Genomic DNA, 18,534 nt, shown 5'->3' with positions numbered 1-18,534 from the left:
AGAAAATTACATACAAATTTTTTTTTAATGGTAATAAGGGTGAGATCACCAGTCTCCTCTTCAAGGGAATTCCACATCAATATGATAAGAAATAATGAAAATAAATTACTATAAATGATGAGAATGAAACAAAAGGAATTGTTGGCAAATCTACTGCCAATCCAATAAAAAGGAAATCAGAACTAAAAGAATAAGCGTGTACTACCCTTTGATGTTAAAAGATACCTGAACTCAGCTAGCCATTTGGATTAGATTTAGACCTTCTCATCGACCTCTTCAGATTCCGAATGCCCACCATGTTTTGGTGGTCTGCTGATTGGGAGTGAATGGCTCCGACGCTCCTTCCCACCTGGTTTAGATGAGGCGTTGCCGTACCAGATCATACCCACCACTGCTATGATCATGCCAAGAACTACGTGCAAATTGAGTCCCTCCTTCCCGAAGAAGAAGAAACCCAATATCAAAACAAGGATGGTCTTCATGTGGCCGAGGACTTGGAAAGACACAGCTGTGAATCTTCCAATGCAGATGAATTGGCTAAGGTTGGTCCCTACTGCAATGGTGCACGACAAAATGATAAACATCTGCAATGAACACAAAGCAGCCAGAATCATTAGTGGTAGAGCAGCGAGCAACAATGATTCATGTATATGTGCGGACTAACACATGCATGCAACTCTCGGAGATTACATGGGAGTATATGCTGCAGGCAGAAAAACACGTGTACAAGAAATTAAAATTTGACATATTTCCAATAAATGAAATATTTCTGTCCGGGTAACTTTTAATGATTAAGATTCCATGTTATTGCCTTATGCATCTCTAACCAGACAATTAGATGCCAAAGCTCCCTTGTTCTCGAAATAAGCAAAATGGACAAAATAGGTTAATATCAAGGGCTATCACTACAGCAAGAATCTTCCCAGTCGACCCTATGGAGTATTGTTCCTTTTACTATAGTTTTGAGGGATTGCAATGGAGTGTAATGGGAGAATTTTTTAGGACAAGGAAAGTGCGGTGGACGATGCAATTTACTCTATTTTGTTCTCACTTTTCTTCTGGTGAAAAATCTTTAAGGAACTGAGAGGGGTTTTCTTTGAGGATTTTGTATTTAATTGGGATAGAATTTGTAGCCTCTTGGAGGAGAATTAGTCGGTTTTTTTTTCGGAGAGGTTTTCCTCTTCGTTCTTGTACTCTTTTGATGGTTATCTCAACCAGTGTTTTTAATATTATTTATTTTTGCCCAGCCAAAAAAAAGAATTACATAACTGCCAATTTACTTTATTGCAACCAACCATATATATTGAAATTAATGAAATAAAGGCATTTTTGGAAGGGAAATAAACATGCAAATGCATGTCTGAGGTGGCGACTGGCAAGGAGGCAAATGTGGGCCTTAAATTTCAAAAAACATGGAACCAGTTCTGAGAATCATGATTTACTAACCGATGAAAAAAAAAGAATTATGATTTACCAGATAATCACAATACTTACCACCGAAATCACAGAATAATCATAGTTGTCGACTCTCTTGTTTGTTAACCATAGATCCAGAAAGGGCCCTAACAACAGCAGTGATAAAGCCTGCATCGGTGCAGTATGAGCCAATAGGTTGAACGATCCAAGTGAATACTTCCTTTGAAGGAAGTGTACATACTACATTGACAACATTAGAAAATCCACTAGATCAGAACCACTTTTAGTAGAGATCTAAACTAAGATACATAATTTAAGCAATTCAAGACCTTTAGTGAAGATGATAGAAAATCTAGTTTAATTGTTTGGAAAGATAAAAAAGAAATTAGGAACTCATATTCAACAATTGATGACTTACATACTGTTGCAGAGAAGTGCTCCAAACTGCCACAACAGCAGCAACGAAGCCTTTGGAGTTGACACTCACATCAGTAACAGTGCAGACAGCAACACCCAGGAGAACCACTAATATACTAAGTTTTGTGTCCCTTGAGTATCGAATCTTGTCTAAGACGACTTCCAGGAAGCAGGACACAGGGATCATGCTCAGCTTTGCTATCTGAGAGTTTATATTAGACAAGAAATTTTACTTTGAACCTCCAACATTTCTATGATAAAAGGAAAACAAAAAACCAGTAGAACACCAAGACTGACCTGATAGAATCCCACGGAGTTCCACATCAGACTCACGTTCATTCCAACAATAGAGAAGTTTGCAAAGAGGACAAATTTCAGGAGCTCGGATAATGGTAAATGAGAGGGTTGGATGTATCCCAGCCAACTAAGAATAAAAGTCATCAAGGTTGTGGTGGCAAAGTGCAGACCAGTTAATGTTGTAGCTGTAGGAAAATCGAAGTCAAGATTAGGAACAGGCATATTGCTATGACCTCACAGAATTAAGTGTAAAAACATGATCAACTCCTGGATCTTCTTAACCACTCAAAGGTAAGTTAAAAAATTAAAGAAAAAAAAAGTCCATGTAAATAGCAGTTCAAAGTAATTTCCAATGCCCAAAAGCATAAAATTAACCTTATTGAAATAGAAACATGAAAGCAGTCAAACTCATCCATCGGAAGAAAATTGAATTTAGAAAATATATATATTTAAATATTCTGATGAAAGAGCTATGAAACAACCATTATTGCAAAGATCTTGAAACACTCGACAACAATGCTAATGAATTAGATGAATTGCCTGAATAATTTGCAAAAAGAATAATAAAAACACTTGAAACTGCTGATAACCTTACTCAAGAAAGGGAAGTAAGTAGCAGCTGTCAAACTCATCCATCGGAAGAAAATATAATTAGAAAAAAGATAGATATTCTGATGAAAGAGTTACGTGACCATTAAAATAAACTCTTGAAATATAATCAAGTTCTTATTTTATGTTTATTCTTATTTAGTGCGTTAAAACCACGCCTTATGCTTTATTAATGTAAGTGGACCCACACATCTTTATTGTTACAGCAGATAAGAAGATCATGGCATTGAACAAAGGATCACGTCAAAGAGAGTCGAAGGTTGACCAAAGCACTATCCTCGACTGAACTTCATGCCCGAGGAAGGTATCTGACAGGTGAGCGCAGAGCCTTTTTTCATTAATTCTTAAAATCACGAATAAAAAGATGTCACAAAGACTTCATCTCTTTCTTCTTATAGTGTAGCCTAAATATTGCTTGAGAGTTATGAGGTAGTACTGAAAATATTGCCCACCTTCATACTTTTTTTTTATAATGGGTGCCCACTTTCATACTTGTTTGAGAAGAAAAAAAAAGGTGGCTCATGCTTTTAGCAGAACTTTATGACTTGGACAGAACTAGTTCAAAAAATCCGAGATCACAAAACTCATTCAAGTCTTGTCCAAGATCACATGCTAGGACTAGTCCACTAAATTAAACTTGCACTGATCTGGGGTTTAAAAGAGTCCAAATTAGGACTTTCGCAGCCTACAAGGTCTCCGTAGGGAGATCTCTCTTTAAGGACAATCCACACCCCTTCCAACCTACCTTATACCATTATTTCCAAGAAATAAGTTTCATTCCCATGCGGATTGAAACATAAAATGAAATTTATAATATTTACAAACCTTGCACAAGATTCAAGAAACAACTTCAAAAGCATCTAGAGTAGGCTAAACATATATGGTGAGATCATACAGCAAACCATAAGTCACATTCAAGATACGATCAAACAAAATAGACAAGGGACTAAAGGGAATTTACCAAAACTGAAGCCATATGTGGCCATTAAGGCTTTATTGACAATGATGATTCCAACAGAAGTGACAACATTGAACATCCATGAGGCTGCATCTATTGCCGCCTTCTTATCAGCCTTGCCCGCTGGAGCCATGTTACAAATTCCTTTTAGTTTATCTTGGGAATCTTTACCTTTCAGTCTCCACGAAACCGAACTTTAAGCTTCTATATCACAAACCAAGAGTTTTATCTGTCTTAGCAACGAACTTTTCTGGAAACACAAAAGACCAGTGCAAATCAAAACAAAATTACACATCTAACACTCAATCTAAACTGCAAAAATCTACAAGTTCAATATGCTTTTATCAGCTCATTTCAATAATAATGATTATTTCAACCAAAATTTCCAGCATAATTCTAGTAGCTTGACAAGCAATCCTCCAGGAACAACTAAAAACTGATCCTTCAACAGTTTATTCAAAATTTGAAGATTTAAATAAGTAAATTTATAAGACCATTGAAAGAATTTGAGGTCTCTTAAGCAATCTAGTCCCTTCCTTCAACACTGTGTGCATCAATTGCATAGATTTGACAAATAGTAAAAACAGTAGTAGGTCTCGTCATAGTTTGAAGGACGAGAAAGCACAATGGGGATGGTTTTTCTAACTGATTCTATTATTCTATGCTTCTTTCCTTCTTCTTTTTTACATTTTAGATTGTTACTAGTCATCAATAAAATGACTCGGGATTTAATTGTGATGAGCTATTCCAGATTTTCTGCTTCCGATGTAACAATAACTTCTGCCTAAAATCTTTTCCCCAAAGCATTGAAATAAAGACCCCAAATTTACTCCACTACGATTCATGAGTTTAAGATCTCTGTGAAAAAACAAAAGGAAATGTTCACGGCACCATCATCGCAAAAACTTAAACAAATCCTTGATCAAACATTTCGAGGCAGTCTAGGTTATTGATTCACATCCTGAAAAGTTTTCATAATTCGTAAATCTGCCTTCACGCCTCATTCATTCTGGTGAAGAAAGAAACACGATCACTCTCACTAAAGAGATTCAGAGATTATTCAGATCAAATATCCATCTCAAAATCTCTAGAATTGAGCAGGACTGCACAGATTCCAAACAAAATTATCTCTCTAAACACATTATCTACAACTCCTGATAAATTTCATAACCAATCCAACCAAACATTTCAAAATCATCGTAAACAAGTCGCGAAAAACACATAGATCGAAATTCAAACGAATTTACCACGGATCTACGATCTAAACTATCAAATCTTCGTAACAAGTTCTCAATCCAATTGTTTTGGATAATTTTAGGGTCTTCATAGTGTACCTTATGAGCGGTGAAGCAACTACGGATGAAGATCGACAAATCGCCTCAGTCGAAGAAGCTCCCAACATGAAAATGGAGATCGAAGAGAATGTTAGGGTTTGATCAACAGTTCTGTGATTCGAGAGCTTCTTTTCCGCCATTAAGCAGAGAGAGAGCTCAAAAAGAAGACTCGCAGTTCGTCTCTCCTTCAAATCTCGACAGTACGTAAAACTTAAAACCAGACAAGAGAGAGAGAGAGAGAGAGATTCTGTATTTCTGTTACCAAATGAAACCCGCGTGACAGAATAATCATATAGAGCAACTAATAAGATAAAAAAGAGTTCTGATAGTTTCAAACTGAAAAAATGCCCCTTGAAATTAGTCTATTATGAAAGATTTATAAAATAACATAAATACCCTCACCTTCAACCCAAAATTCCTCCTTCTCCAATCTCTTTATCTCTATAGCAAAGAGCCATGTTTTAAAAATTGAATCAAGAATATCTCAAAGAGTCATGCTGGAGTGACCTCAACGGGGGACACCTTGACGTAGAAGCACATGCATATCCATAGATGTGTTTTACTTGTATCTTGGAGAAAATGCATTTACGGACATGCACTCTCCACCATGTCAAGATATCCCTCGTGTGTCTCCCATTGAGGTCACTTCAATACTAATCTACCTGAAATTGGTCAGACGGACTTGGCCTCTTATATTCATATTAGGGTGATATATATATATATATATAAAGGTGAATCTTCATTTCATGCGTTGAATATGATAAAATTCCGAATTCAATAATTGTTCATTTTAATTCTCAAAACATGCATTCATTATTTTTATAACCTATGAATTTGTGAGTTTGTCACTTTTAATATCTATGAATTTGTAGATATACTAGTGAATTCATTGATTATAAAAGTGATGAATTCACTCGAAAAGCATGTATTTGAGAATTAAAATGAACAGTGTATCAAAATAGAATTTGGACATAAGTTGCGCACTTATTGAAAAAAAAAATCCCCAAAAAAAGTGAGCTACTGTTGGCACTCCAATTTGTTAAATTATTTATCACACCCCAGTTAAAGATTAAAACACAATCTTCAACAAAGGTTTGATTCAAATTATAATCTCTACATTACAACACTCGTTTGAAAACTATTTCAATAGTTGTTTGCAATTATGATTAGGCTCATATAAAATCCTAAACGTAACAAAATGAAATCTAGCAAAAAAAAAAAAAAAAGAGAACTTCTATTGGGACCCCAACTTTTACTTATTCTCAACAAAGCATTTCTTTTCTTTACTTTATATGGGGTGCGATAAGTAAAATTTGAGGTGCCAATAACAGCTCTAGAAAAATTAAGGATTTATTAGTTAAAATAATTTAATTATAAAATGCAATTGAACTCATTTGTACCACCAATTCAGTCAAATTTTAAAACATTGTTGTCTTAAGTTTTAACCCATTCATCCTCACCTTGAATCAATCATTATATCCATCATCTACTTTCCCGAAAGCATATCTTGAGGCTTGAAGATTAAATGAGTTAAAATCATAATGTTGAAGATGAGGGTAGAAATATTTATCCAAGAAGTTGAAGATGATAAGTTTCTGAGAGTAAATTCAGAGAATATTTATCTATAGATTGAATGCAAGGACATTTAGGTCATTTCCTTTGGTCATGAAGGTCAAGGGTGTCTCATCAGTTTGAAAAACACTGGGATACCTCAAATATTTATCAAAAGGTAGGGAGATGTGTCTAAATCACCCAATTTTAAATTATACCTATTGGCTTTTATTAAGGTATAATAGTAAAAACACATGTAGGAAAATGACTTTCATGCGCTGGTTTTTCTTGGGAGAACCGAACTTCTGTTTAATTGGTTGAGGGCTCGTTTGTTTGTCATTAGAATAAAACTGATTTTTCAAAATTGGTTCAATGTCAAAATAATTGTGATGGAAATATCTCATCTTCAGCCTGCTGGAGACATTGCAAATAGAAATTGGAAGAGATAAAGAGGTTTGAGTCTGATTAATTAAAAAATACACTCCTTATCAATTATAAGGTCAATAATGGATTATTGATCTCAATTCATTACAAGAATAGTTGCAAATGGCCCCTAATGATTCAAGGTAATTGATTATGTTGAGGTTAATACAAAGTTTTCTCAACTAAGCTGAGGATTGACTATTAGAATTTAATTATTTGAATTTTAATTTTTGAGAATTGACGATGAGAGTTAATTATAATTCCAATGTTTGATTGCTCAGAAGAATTCATCTTCGAGTATTGGCATAAAATTTCAATTTTTGTCTTAGGTACAATAAGTCTCATTATTGATTTTCTAAATTGACGTGAGACCCACTCATACATGTTTTCAATAAGAATGTGTGAATATCATCGATAACTCCAATTACAAGATGAATTTATTGATCCCACGTGTTCCCTAATATCTCCAATCGACAACTTACATGTAACTCTAATCACAATATTTGGACCCTATATGTATGGTACATGTCTTCAATCTGAATGTGTGAATCACCCAGAAAACTCCAATTACAAGATAAATATATTGGCCCCACACGTTTTCAACCACAATACGAGGAATCTACCCATATCTCCAATCAACAACCTACATTTTTATATATAATCACAATATTTGGACCCTATATGTATCTTCAGTTACAACATGTGGATCCTACGTTATATTAAAAATGAAAGACTAAAGTGAGGGAAAAAAAAAATCTTATTTACAATAATAAATTAAAATCACCAATCAATATTAAAAAAAAAAATCAAAATCCATCAATTCCAAATACCAGTAAGCAAAACATAATAAAAGGAGAAACCCTGAAAGAACGATTGAAAATAAACATTAAAGACCTTCAATTCTATCAAGTTAGTGTACTTTACGAAAAGGGTAGATCTGATTAGAGTATTAGTACAAGGTCAGTATCCCTTGAATCCTAAGAATGACTCATAAAAAAACACATGATCCCAAACCTTTAAATGCAAAATCCAATAATTGAGATTTCTCCTTGGAAAAAGTATTTATGAGATTTGTGTTATCGAGATATTCATAAATCTCAACCGTCGGATTTTGCATTTAAAGGTTGGGATCATATGTTTTTTTCTTGAGTCATTCTTAGGAGTCAACGGATCCCGACCCATTAGTATATTAGTATATGTATTGTCTTATGGTACATGTAGATGCAGATAATCATATTTGTACGTTAGGATTAGATCATGAGATCAAGTAGTTAGTCAATTATGTAATTACTTATATTTGCATTTCTCTATTTAATAAGAATCTTAGTAGAGATCAAAGAATCTAAGTTATTCACAATCTCATCATATCAAATTCTAACATATCTCGCATCTAAACACAAAAATTTGAAGATTTTTTGTCACAACAACAACAGTTTTAGAAGAAGCATTAGCTCCGTTACGATTTTATTTTATTTTTTGATAACAAAGGGTATCCGAACCAGTTTACGTGCACCAGACTAGTCCCTACGCCCCACGCCTAGGCTTTGCCCATCACATGTTAATTTACACACGTGCAATAGTGCGAGGTCACCAAGATTTTTTTTATGGGTAGTGGGATTCAAACTTGAGACCAAAAAAGGAGCAAACTCCTTGACCCCATGTGAAGGGCTTAGTTGAGAGAGAGTGATGAAAGTCTAATAGACTCATAGATGACAATCGACCTTGGTTGTCACAGCTCTTTCTCTAGGGTTTTAATCCAACAAGACAACATGAGAGAACTAAAAATATCAGTTCTCAAACTCCTGGAGAGAACTAGAACTCTTATTTTTATTAAGATGTTGCAACTCCCACCTAGGTGTTCGAGAGTTAAAACTTCATTAAAAATTGAAAGTTGAGTGATGTTTGAGAGTTAATATTTCGTTGTGTTCGACAAGTTGGCAAATGTGAGCAAGACTCTCTAGGTGCACGTGCGTGCACATGTGAGGGACGAAAATGATGAATTGGATACAAGAGAGTTCAAATGTGAGAACAGTATTTTGATTTGTACTAGTAATTTCAATACCTTTCAACTAAAACATCACAATACAATCTGTCCAAAATGAAACACTAAATAAAACATGGGTCGGGATCGGTAGACTCATGAAAAGTGAACTCATATACTCACAAAAAATCGCAACCATTCATATGTGACTTCCAACGGTTGAAATACAAGATCTTGGGAATACATTAAAGATGTCTAAAATAAATCTCAACCATTGGATCACACGTACACACTGTACGGCTGTGTGTGAACATATGAGCTCACTTTCATGAGTCTACAGATCCCAACCCATAAAGCATTTGATTCTTAATTTGTATCGTCAAAATATCCAAAAACTGATACATATCATTGATGCATTCTAAAACGATACCATATATTGATCCTTACTTTTCCAATTTTTTATGAGTCCTGACCATATGGTGGAAGATTGAAGGAACCGGAAGTTTCCTATAGTACCATTGTAAGTGAGTCACATCCGTGAATCAATAAAATCCAACACTTTAAAAAATTGGAGTTAAGTAGCTGTTCATTTTGAAAGACTTCGATATTGCAAAAAAAAAAAAAAAAAATTTCTTTTTGGACTTTTTATAAATTAAAAAAAAAAAATCAGATCTAAACCATGATCGCAAAAGGGCTAAGGTGTTATTTTTTGTACATGTCTCTCTCTCTCTCTCTCATTAGTGGAGAGAGTGCTAAAGCGTTCTACAGCAAATCTTCTGCTACAAAAGATTTGCTTCCAGGATTGAAATCGTCTACATGCCACATAAGCCATAATCCAAGGATTTAGTACCTAAAATAGTTTCTTTTTAATATTTTCTTGGATTACGGCTTATGTGGATATTAGGGGTGTGGGAGGAGGGCTTCAATCCTCCACCTTAGGTGCATACGATCTGCACCGTGATTTCAAAACTTGTTCGAGACGTATCGCCCAAGTTATCTCGGTATTAGGCATAGACAAGACAGACATGATTTTTAAACTTGGTATCGCATCTCGTCTCGTTCAGCTTCAATACCAAGTCGTCTCGGACGAGCTTTCCTATACGTTTGAGACGTCTCGTGAAATAACTCAAAAAATTACACTATGAGACGTAAAACTCGATCAAAAAATGACTTTGTAAGTTGGTCTCGTTCAGCTCTGATACCAAGTTAACTCGGGCGATACATCTCGGTCTCGAACAAATTTAAAAATCATGGAGACAGATGGACAAGTCAATGTATCGGACGAGATTTAAAATCCTACGTTTATTTTTCTCATTTTTGAATGGGACGTCTCAAACGTATCATGAAACTTGTCCAAGACGACATGGTGCTTGGCATGGATGAGACGCGAAACCAAGTTTTAAAACCATGATCTGGACTCATTTTTTATTACTTAAAATAGAAGCAACTCTAGAAAATGTTGTGTATGGAAAATTTATTTTCTTATCTTAGCCACAAAAAAGTATTGAGACTTGCGGAGGATAGTTAACCCCCTACTCTCCATAAATAAAGAAAACCCCGTGGTTTCCTTGTAGTTTCTGCAACCAGACGGTAGTTGATTGTCGAGAATACCTCCATTAAGTTTTTGTTTTTTTAGGGTTTCTTTAATAAATAAATAAAAAATTAAGAGAGAGAATTCGAAAGGGGGTTTCATGGCGAAGAAGAGGAAATCTGATTCGGCTCACCTCGATGAGTTCGATCGAACAATGTACACGTCCTTCTGCAGTGCTGCAAATTCGCTTTCGCAACTATATTCGCAAGCGATGAATCAGCAAAAGCTCGCTTTTCAAGCCGGGGAACGCCAAGGACTGGTTTGATTGATCCCTTTTCTTATAATTTTGATTTGTTGCTTATAAGGCCGATCTGATATAGATTTCATTGATTTGAGGTTTCTTTAAGGGATTGCTCTTTTTTTTTTTTTTTTTTTGCGTGATTGACTGCTTGTTAATTGTTATGAGTTTATGATTTATTTATTTATTTATTTATTAAGTTTTATGACCATTTTTTTTTCGATGAAGAACACTTACTTCTTTATGAAATTCATCATCATCACCATCAAGTAACCATGGTTTCAAAACTCAGTTTGACGTCTCGTATGGACGAGACAATCCATTTAACTCGGTTTATAATGATTGATTTAGATATATGTAAATTAAAATAATTTTTAATAAAAATAAGGTAGATTAGAAATTGTTTAAGCATAAAATCATGTTTTAGTCATATAATAAGTATTTAAATTCTAAAAAAATTAATTATTTTAAGGGTAAATTACTAAAAGAGTGTAAAATATTTTAATATTTACGAAAAAGAATCTATTTTTTTTTCTAAAATTACCAAAAACGAATTAAGTCATTGGACAGTCCAGTGTTTTAATAACTTGCTAGACTGTCCAATGTTTTAAATGAAAGCTAAATTGCCGGGGTGTTAAAAGCAAGATTAAAATGCTGGACTATCCAGCCTTTTAATCATCCAAAGGGCATTTTTGGTAAAACAATGCAATTTAACACATTAAGACGTTGGACAGTCTAACGAGTTTACTAAAATGCTGACTAAATTTGTTTTTGGTAACTTTTGAAATAAATCTTTTTTTGTTGTTGTAAATATTAAAATATTTAGCCCTCTTTTAGTAAATTTCCCTTATTTTAATCAAAATCTACAAAATCCCAGTTGACTTGGCCGAGATTTTCAAAATATCGTCCGAGACATCTCTTGGGATGATATGAATGTTGAGACGCAGTGTATATCTGTATTCTTGCTGGGCGAGTCATCTCGGTCTTGGACGAGATTTGAAACCATGCCATCAACACCATTGCTATCGTCGTTGCCATCATCATGTATGGTTGATGTGATTTAATGGGTGAGTAAATAAATTTATGTGAGATGGTAATTGGTTTCACAAGTGCAAGGGCGAAACTGCATGGAGACTAAAGGGGGCCATGCCCCACATCAATTTTATTTTTCAACAATATTTTAAACTATATATACAATCTTTCAAAAAACAATAGCGGTGGATAATCCGCCGTTACAGGCCTATTTGTCCGTCACTACAGCCTACAAGTCTGTTTTTTCTCTAATTTTTTTTCCTTCTATTTTGAGTAATCTATTTTCTTCTTTTTTGGATCTTGAAAATGACACAAAAAATGTTGTTGGATAGGTAGTGTGTTGGAGACCCTTATTTTGGACTCCACGGTCCAAAATGGCAGTTGAAAGGGGATGGGTAGTGGGATAAGTCATGTGATGGAGTTGCTCTAAAAAAGTCATTCAAAATTCTCTATTATTCTTTTTATGGAAAGTTGGTGTTAACTGTATTTTAATATTATGAATACACATTAAATCAAGAATGAGAAGCAAATGATGTTCGAAGGGGCTTTGACAGTTTTGGCATCTCTACCTTTGGTACAAAAAAAATCTAATCTTAGTTCTTCTTTTACAGTAAGAATATACAATAATACTTTTATTATAAATTATTATTTCTAATTTTATTTTATACTAGTTCGGCCCCTCCAAATAAATCTTTCTAGATCTACCCCTGCACAAGTGCGTGCTAATTTTGATTGAGTGATTTTATTAGAGGCATTTTTTATATCCTATGCAATGAGAAAATAATTTTTATCAAGGTTGAGAGAAGGAACATTAGGTGCTTACCGATAAAATAAAAAAAATTAAAGGAGACTGTTATTGGATAATGGGTTTGTTGTGTTTGAAAAAGGATATCTTATGACATCAAAAGAGAATATTGGGGCAAAAGATTTTAAAGGAGTTATGTTCATTGGGTAAGTAATGCAGAACACAAATCAAGTCAACGGAGGTTCTGAAAAAAAATTGTAATTATTTAGGTTTTCACTTAATTGTGTCTAGTATTTTTTTTTCAAGATTATTTTAGATTCGTTATTTTTTTAGTTTTGAGTTGTGAGGGATTTATTTTTATGTTTTTTTAACTTATTTTCATATTTAATATGCCTATCGTCTTCGTATAATATTTAAGGGTAATTTGATAAATTTATTATGTCTTTTATTTAAGTTTATGAGGGTTGGCAATTTAGGAGAGAGAGAGAGAGTTACGAAAATTAAATTATTTATTTGGTACTTTAGTTTGATTAGGATTCTGGATTTATTTTCTTTATATAGATTATATTAGGTTTTTTTCTTTGTAACGAAGAAAGTTGAATAAAAATAGAGTTTAAACTTTAATCTTCCCAACAATGGGTGTGGTGTGAGGCCATTTTAGAGTGAGTCCAAGATAACATTCTTTCAATCTTGTTTTTTTTTTCTTGATTCTTGAAAACCCTTTTCCTCAACCCTTAATCCTTTCTCCATTCTCTTAACCTTTAATCATTACCTTATAAACCTTAACTTTTAATACTTTCCTTACCTTACAAACCTTAACCTGTAACCCTTTTCTCTACCCTACAATAATTGCAAAAAATTTCATTTTACCTTTTGGGTTTATCCTATCCTATCTCAAATCGTAAACCCAATCCAAAATCTTTAATCCTTACCCAAAATCTTAAACCAAATTTCCTAACCACTTATTTTTTCTCTTCTTCCCTCATCGTCCTGCATCAGTAAGTCTTGAGGTAGAATGCAAAAATGGGTAGACAAGAATGCGGAAAATAAGAATTTAAATGAAAAGGTTGGTTTGGATTTGATTTTAATTATCTTGAAGGAGCCAATGAGGAGATTGGAATCAAAAGGTTGGTGACATTTGGAAATGGTCTGGTTTTGCAATTTGATGCTTCTATTTTGAGTTTTTTCCTGTTGGTTGGAACTTTGTTTGTTGTGACTTGTGAGCGTATAAAACTTTTTTGCTGAATTTCATGATTGGACTTGCTTTAGTAGAAACCTCATTTCAAACTTCACAATTTTGATTTCCATTTATGGGTTGAATGTAGGGAGTTGTAGATGGTTAATTTGTATGATTCCTTGTAGTTTTGCTATTCTCTCATCTTTTCACTTGTTATTTAACTTTTGAAAGGAGGCCTTCGAAAAAATTTAGGAGTAGCTCAAATAGGCGATGAACTAAGTAAGAGAAAGTTCATTGGCCATGTTCAATGACGGTCGATTATAACCCCAGTTAGAAGGAATATACAGATTGAAGATTCTAAAAGACAGAGCGTGAGTTGGGATAGTAGAAGTGGATATAAACTCATTATCAATAACATAAGACGTGGATATGGACAAAATTGAGTGAGCATGACTAGTTTAGCTGACCCCAAATCTTTAAGGCTTCGATGATGATGATGATGATGAACTTAGACTGATAAATTAGAGCTTGGACGTCATGCAGGTGACAATTGAAAAGGAACGAGTCTGCATGCCTCTAGAATCATGAATTCAGTTGATGTTTGTGTGCCAATGCATAGAAGGTATTAATAGCCAATAGAAACAATTTCCCTTGCACAAAATAGTGGAAGAGGTGGTTTGGAATTTGGATATGCAGGTTATGGCACTATGCTAAAATGGGATTTCTCAACCAACGAAGAAAAGCTTAACTGATTGTGGAGTGTTTGCTTCTTCTTTTTCGATAAATAAAATGATTTCATTAATAATAGTGAAATAGCAAGACCGTCCGAGTAAGCCAGTCAAGCGAAAACAATACACAATATCAATCTCTCGTAATGCTACAAACCCAATCCCATCTTCCTACAAAATCTGCAAAGAGGACCCCGTTAAATTCATCATAATTTTTCGACCACAAGAATATAAGACCAAAATTGCTAGAATAAGCTCCGGAGTACTTGAAGAAGAAACGTCACAAATCAAAGACCGATAGAAAGAATGCACAGAGAACAAATCACCTTTACTCTCTTTCGATATTTTGGTGCCCTCACTCTCTAGATCAAAGTGAAGTGAACTAGTGTGATTTATCAAGTTACCCACTTCTTCTACTTCCCAACAAAAATGCAAAAGCGACAAAAAGTAAAACAAGTCAACTTAAAGAACTATGCTTCACATAGCGCATCTTATCTAAAAACAAAATCCTCAAAGGAAACCCCTGTGAAATCTCCATTTAGCTTTGACCAAAAGTAAAGAAGCCCCAAGTTCTCCAAGAACACATCATGGGTATTACTTTCCTTACTGTGGAACACTCTTTTGTTTCTCTCCATCTAAATACCCCAACCAATGGATGAAGGAAGGATAGTCCAAAGATGTCTTTTTTCTGGAAGTAAAAATATTAAAATCTCATCCATACATACTTAAATACACACATGCATGCATTTATACTTGCAGTAAACATATTTCGAAAAGATACGTATTCTATCTGCAATACAAATCATACTCTATATGCTTAAACTTTAAAGAACTAGTTTACTATGATCAAAGCCCTATGATTTGTCTTGGTGTTCTCATGGTGCTTTAAGTGACTACAATAGCATTGGTTTGAGTGATTTTATCCAGGGTTTAAAACCTTGTTCTGAGGCAATGTTTCAGTCCAGAACAATTGAAATGGTCTCGACCAAAACATTCCTGAAGCATTCAATGTTTCATTACGGTCTCGGTCGAAACCAGAATGTTCCACAGAAGCTTTCCAAGACAGTACTAAATTTTGACCCATGCTTTTAACCTCCATATGAGAACTTTTGTTTGGTTGAAATGGCCAATGAGGGTTGGGATTTCAGCTGTTCAGCCTAATCCTCTAGTTTGTGCAGGAGAAGCTTTATCAATGGGTCTTGCGACAACAGGAAGAAGGATCGAGGGTGACAACAGCTGATATACTCACTTATCTACAGGTTTTTTTTTTTCAGTCTGCTATTTCTTTCAGCTTGTTTCAGTCTTGCTCTTGCATTCTCTGTGTTTTTTTCCCTATCTTTGCATGTTAGATATAAGATTAATTTATTGGTGTGACAATAATTCAATCACAATAATGCCTTCATCTTCACGTACTTCTGTTTGCTCTCTTTGATATCTAACTCCTTGTTTTTGAACTAGGACTAGTTATTATGTCACTTGTTTTGGTATCAAGCTTCTAAGTTGCATTCCAGAGTACTGAAAATTGCTCATGCCTGGTTGCTCGCTGGCTACTGTGAATTAATTAGTAAAGTTTTCCTTTTTGTTATTGATGTTGCTAAACCACTATTATTCATTCTGAAGCACTTTTGGTTACATAAGTAGTCTTGTAATTCAACATTACCCAACAATTTTTTGTTGTTGAAAATCACTACTTCAAAAGTTACTCTCATAAAAACAAAAAATTGGTAGCTACTCTCACCAAAATGTTTTTGCAGATGTTATTCAAAAATAACAAAAGTAACACCAAATGCAACCCATAGAAGAGGGTTATGTTGATTTGAATTATAGCAATGACTTAGAGTGCACGGGCATCCTCTTTGGGATTAAGGGGGTAAAAGCAGAAAATTAATAAAGTTGGAGGGTTATTATTAAAAAGAGAACTGCTATTGCCCACCAAATTTACTATTGCCACACCAATTCCTATATAAATCACCAAAGGATTGCACAGTTGGTGTGGCAATAGTAACTAGTAAAAATCCTTGAGGATAAGGGGGTAAAAGAGGAAAAATAATAAAGTTGGAGAGGTATTATTAGGAAAGGAGGAGAAGAGGAAAGACAATAATACCTACAGCACGGGCATCCTCTTTGAGGTTAAAGGGGTAAAAGAGGAAAGATGGTAAAGTTAGAGGGGTATCATTGAAAATTGGGGTAAAAGAAGAAAGATAATAAAATTGGAGGGATACTAATGAAAAGGAGGAGGGGAGGAGAGAAAGACAATAAAGTCGAAGGGGATGAAGAGAAAAGACAATAAAATGTGGTAGTGTGGACTCTACTCCACTATAGCTGGATGAGACGTTTATCTCCCACAACTATAGTTGAAATGGGGTCCACCATTGTGCGTTATTATATAGATTTCTGATAAAATATGCTTACTATATTATTCAATGCTTGCTGTTCCATACATAACTTTTCCAATATTTGTGTAGAATGAGCTTGACCATGGTGGAGAGGAGCCCCCGACGTCTCCCAGGCTTCAATTCCAACCTCAACAGTCGCAATCCACAATAAACGTGGCTAACCCAGTTGCCCACGTCCCATCTGGTTCGTTTGGGTCAGCCACTGTTGGCCAAGGCCCTCGGTCTGCGTTTTCTGATAATCAAGCAAAGAATTCAGTCTTCTCAAATGCTCTTTCGAGTCCTATTCGTCGGAGCCTTCAGCACTATCACCTGGCTCAGGGAGGTTACCATCCAAATAATGTTACAACCGCTGTAAACGTAGCCAGGAATAACGAAGCCAACCTGTCACATCATCAAAGCAGGGATTCCAATTCCAGCGATTCCCCAATGGACATGCATGCAGATAGTCCTGGTCACGACTCTTCATATTTGTAGTATTTCAGGGAGTGGCTGGCTCTCATTCAGTTCTCAATTTCACTCAAGAAAGCATGATATGAAAAGGTTGCGTGTGACAGGAATGAGTGTGTGTGATACCCGTGCATTGGTTTAGACTTTAGACTATACAAAGAAGGAAAAAAGAAAAGAAAAGAAAAGATGTGGGTTCTTTTCTATTCCCATGAGAACAGAATGTAGTGGAACGACACAACCATCATCCCATCTGTCAGTTGTTCTCTTTAATCTTTTGCTTTGGGTGTCCTATATGTATGTATATATATTATATGTAAGCTTTGTTTCTTCTGAAAATTTGATTGTAGGACTAGTTTACAAAAGATTTCATGTTGAAAGTGGTGTTGCTTGTGTGCCATTGGAACAGCTTGTAGTTAATGTTGTGTTTCCTAAATTGAGTACATGTGGTTGCTTATCTGTCTGACTGGCTTTCATTTTCTTAATGCCAAAATTTCAAGTATTTTGTGTAACTAAAATATGAAAATTTTATGAATTAGAGATTTTCTTATCTGTAAGGTAGTGGATTCTTTCTAAGATATTTGATCCAATTCAAGTACAATGTCGATTACACGTGACATCATGAGTGATAAATCGAAATGATTTATGTATGTATGTCGTGAGATTTCAACTTCTTAGGTCTAGCAACAACCGATATGTGGGAGATTATACCTTTCAATAATAATAATAATCACATGTAAGTATAAGGACGACTACTACTACACCATTTCAAGTTCACAAAGAATCAAATGAAACAGGTCTCTCGAACAGAGTCCTGCAATGTTACATAATCAACTTATTTCATTTCCTTGAAGTAACTGTAATAACTCAGTTTTCTATGTATGAATTACAAAGAAAATAAATTTGCATGGTTAAGGACAAATGGTTTTCCATGTGCACATCTTTCCAATACACTAAGCATGAGGTTTCATACTTGATCTTGACTTGGTCAGCTTCCACCCTCAAACACATCCAATTGGTATCTTTGGTGCCATTATTAGGTACAAAGGAAAAAATATCTATTTCTCTATTACTCACTACCAAGCTTAATTATTTACATGTTTGAAGTGTGGAAATACTCTATAAAATCTCATGGTCTTATAAATCTTTATTACTTGTAAATAAATAAATAAAAAAGCACCTTTGTGATTAATAATA

General features: G+C 34.6%; 2 protein-coding genes across 2 annotated transcripts; one reads left to right on the top strand and one right to left on the bottom strand.

Annotated features, from left to right (window-relative positions):
* Positions 1-82: 82 nt before the first annotated feature.
* Positions 83-5,308, bottom strand: LOC147404095 (UDP-rhamnose/UDP-galactose transporter 6-like). Its single transcript, XM_086439940.1, has 6 exons — positions 5,032-5,308; positions 3,701-3,947; positions 2,131-2,315; positions 1,835-2,035; positions 1,495-1,656; positions 83-584 (listed from the first exon to the last, which is right to left on the bottom strand). The coding sequence occupies exons 2-6, from the start codon at positions 3,828-3,830 to the stop codon at positions 255-257; spliced, it is 1,008 nt and encodes a 335-aa protein (XP_086296066.1). The 5' UTR covers positions 3,831-3,947; positions 5,032-5,308; the 3' UTR covers positions 83-254.
* Positions 5,309-10,486: 5,178 nt separating this feature from the next.
* On the top strand, positions 10,487-17,800 carry LOC147404094 (uncharacterized). The gene is made up of 3 exons (XM_086439936.1): positions 10,487-10,836; positions 15,676-15,756; positions 16,963-17,800. The coding sequence occupies exons 1-3, from the start codon at positions 10,678-10,680 to the stop codon at positions 17,365-17,367; spliced, it is 645 nt and encodes a 214-aa protein (XP_086296062.1). The 5' UTR covers positions 10,487-10,677; the 3' UTR covers positions 17,368-17,800.
* The last annotated feature ends 734 nt before the right edge of the window (positions 17,801-18,534 follow it).

This window comes from Akebia trifoliata, chromosome 4 (assembly GCF_017979445.1).
Source record: "Akebia trifoliata isolate Shusen 1 chromosome 4, ASM1797944v1, whole genome shotgun sequence".
NCBI lineage: Eukaryota > Viridiplantae > Streptophyta > Magnoliopsida > Ranunculales > Lardizabalaceae > Akebia > Akebia trifoliata.
The sequence above is the reverse complement of the archived record's forward strand: the minus strand, read 5'-3'. Positions and strand labels throughout refer to the sequence as shown.

Coding starts and splice junctions, on each gene's coding strand:
- LOC147404094 (XM_086439936.1), top strand. CDS start 10,678: ATGGCGAAGAAGAGGAAATCTGATTCGGCTCACCTCGATGAGTTCGAT. Junction 10,837..15,675: donor CCGGGGAACGCCAAGGACTG/GTTTGATTGATC, acceptor TAGTTTGTGCAG/GAGAAGCTTTATCAATGGGT. Junction 15,757..16,962: donor ATATACTCACTTATCTACAG/GTTTTTTTTTTT, acceptor ATATTTGTGTAG/AATGAGCTTGACCATGGTGG.
- LOC147404095 (XM_086439940.1), bottom strand. CDS start 3,830: ATGGCTCCAGCGGGCAAGGCTGATAAGAAGGCGGCAATAGATGCAGCC. Junction 2,036..2,130: donor ACTCCGTGGGATTCTATCAG/GTCAGTCTTGGT, acceptor ATAAACTCTCAG/ATAGCAAAGCTGAGCATGAT. Junction 1,657..1,834: donor GCACTTCTCTGCAACAGTAT/GTAAGTCATCAA, acceptor TTGTCAATGTAG/TATGTACACTTCCTTCAAAG.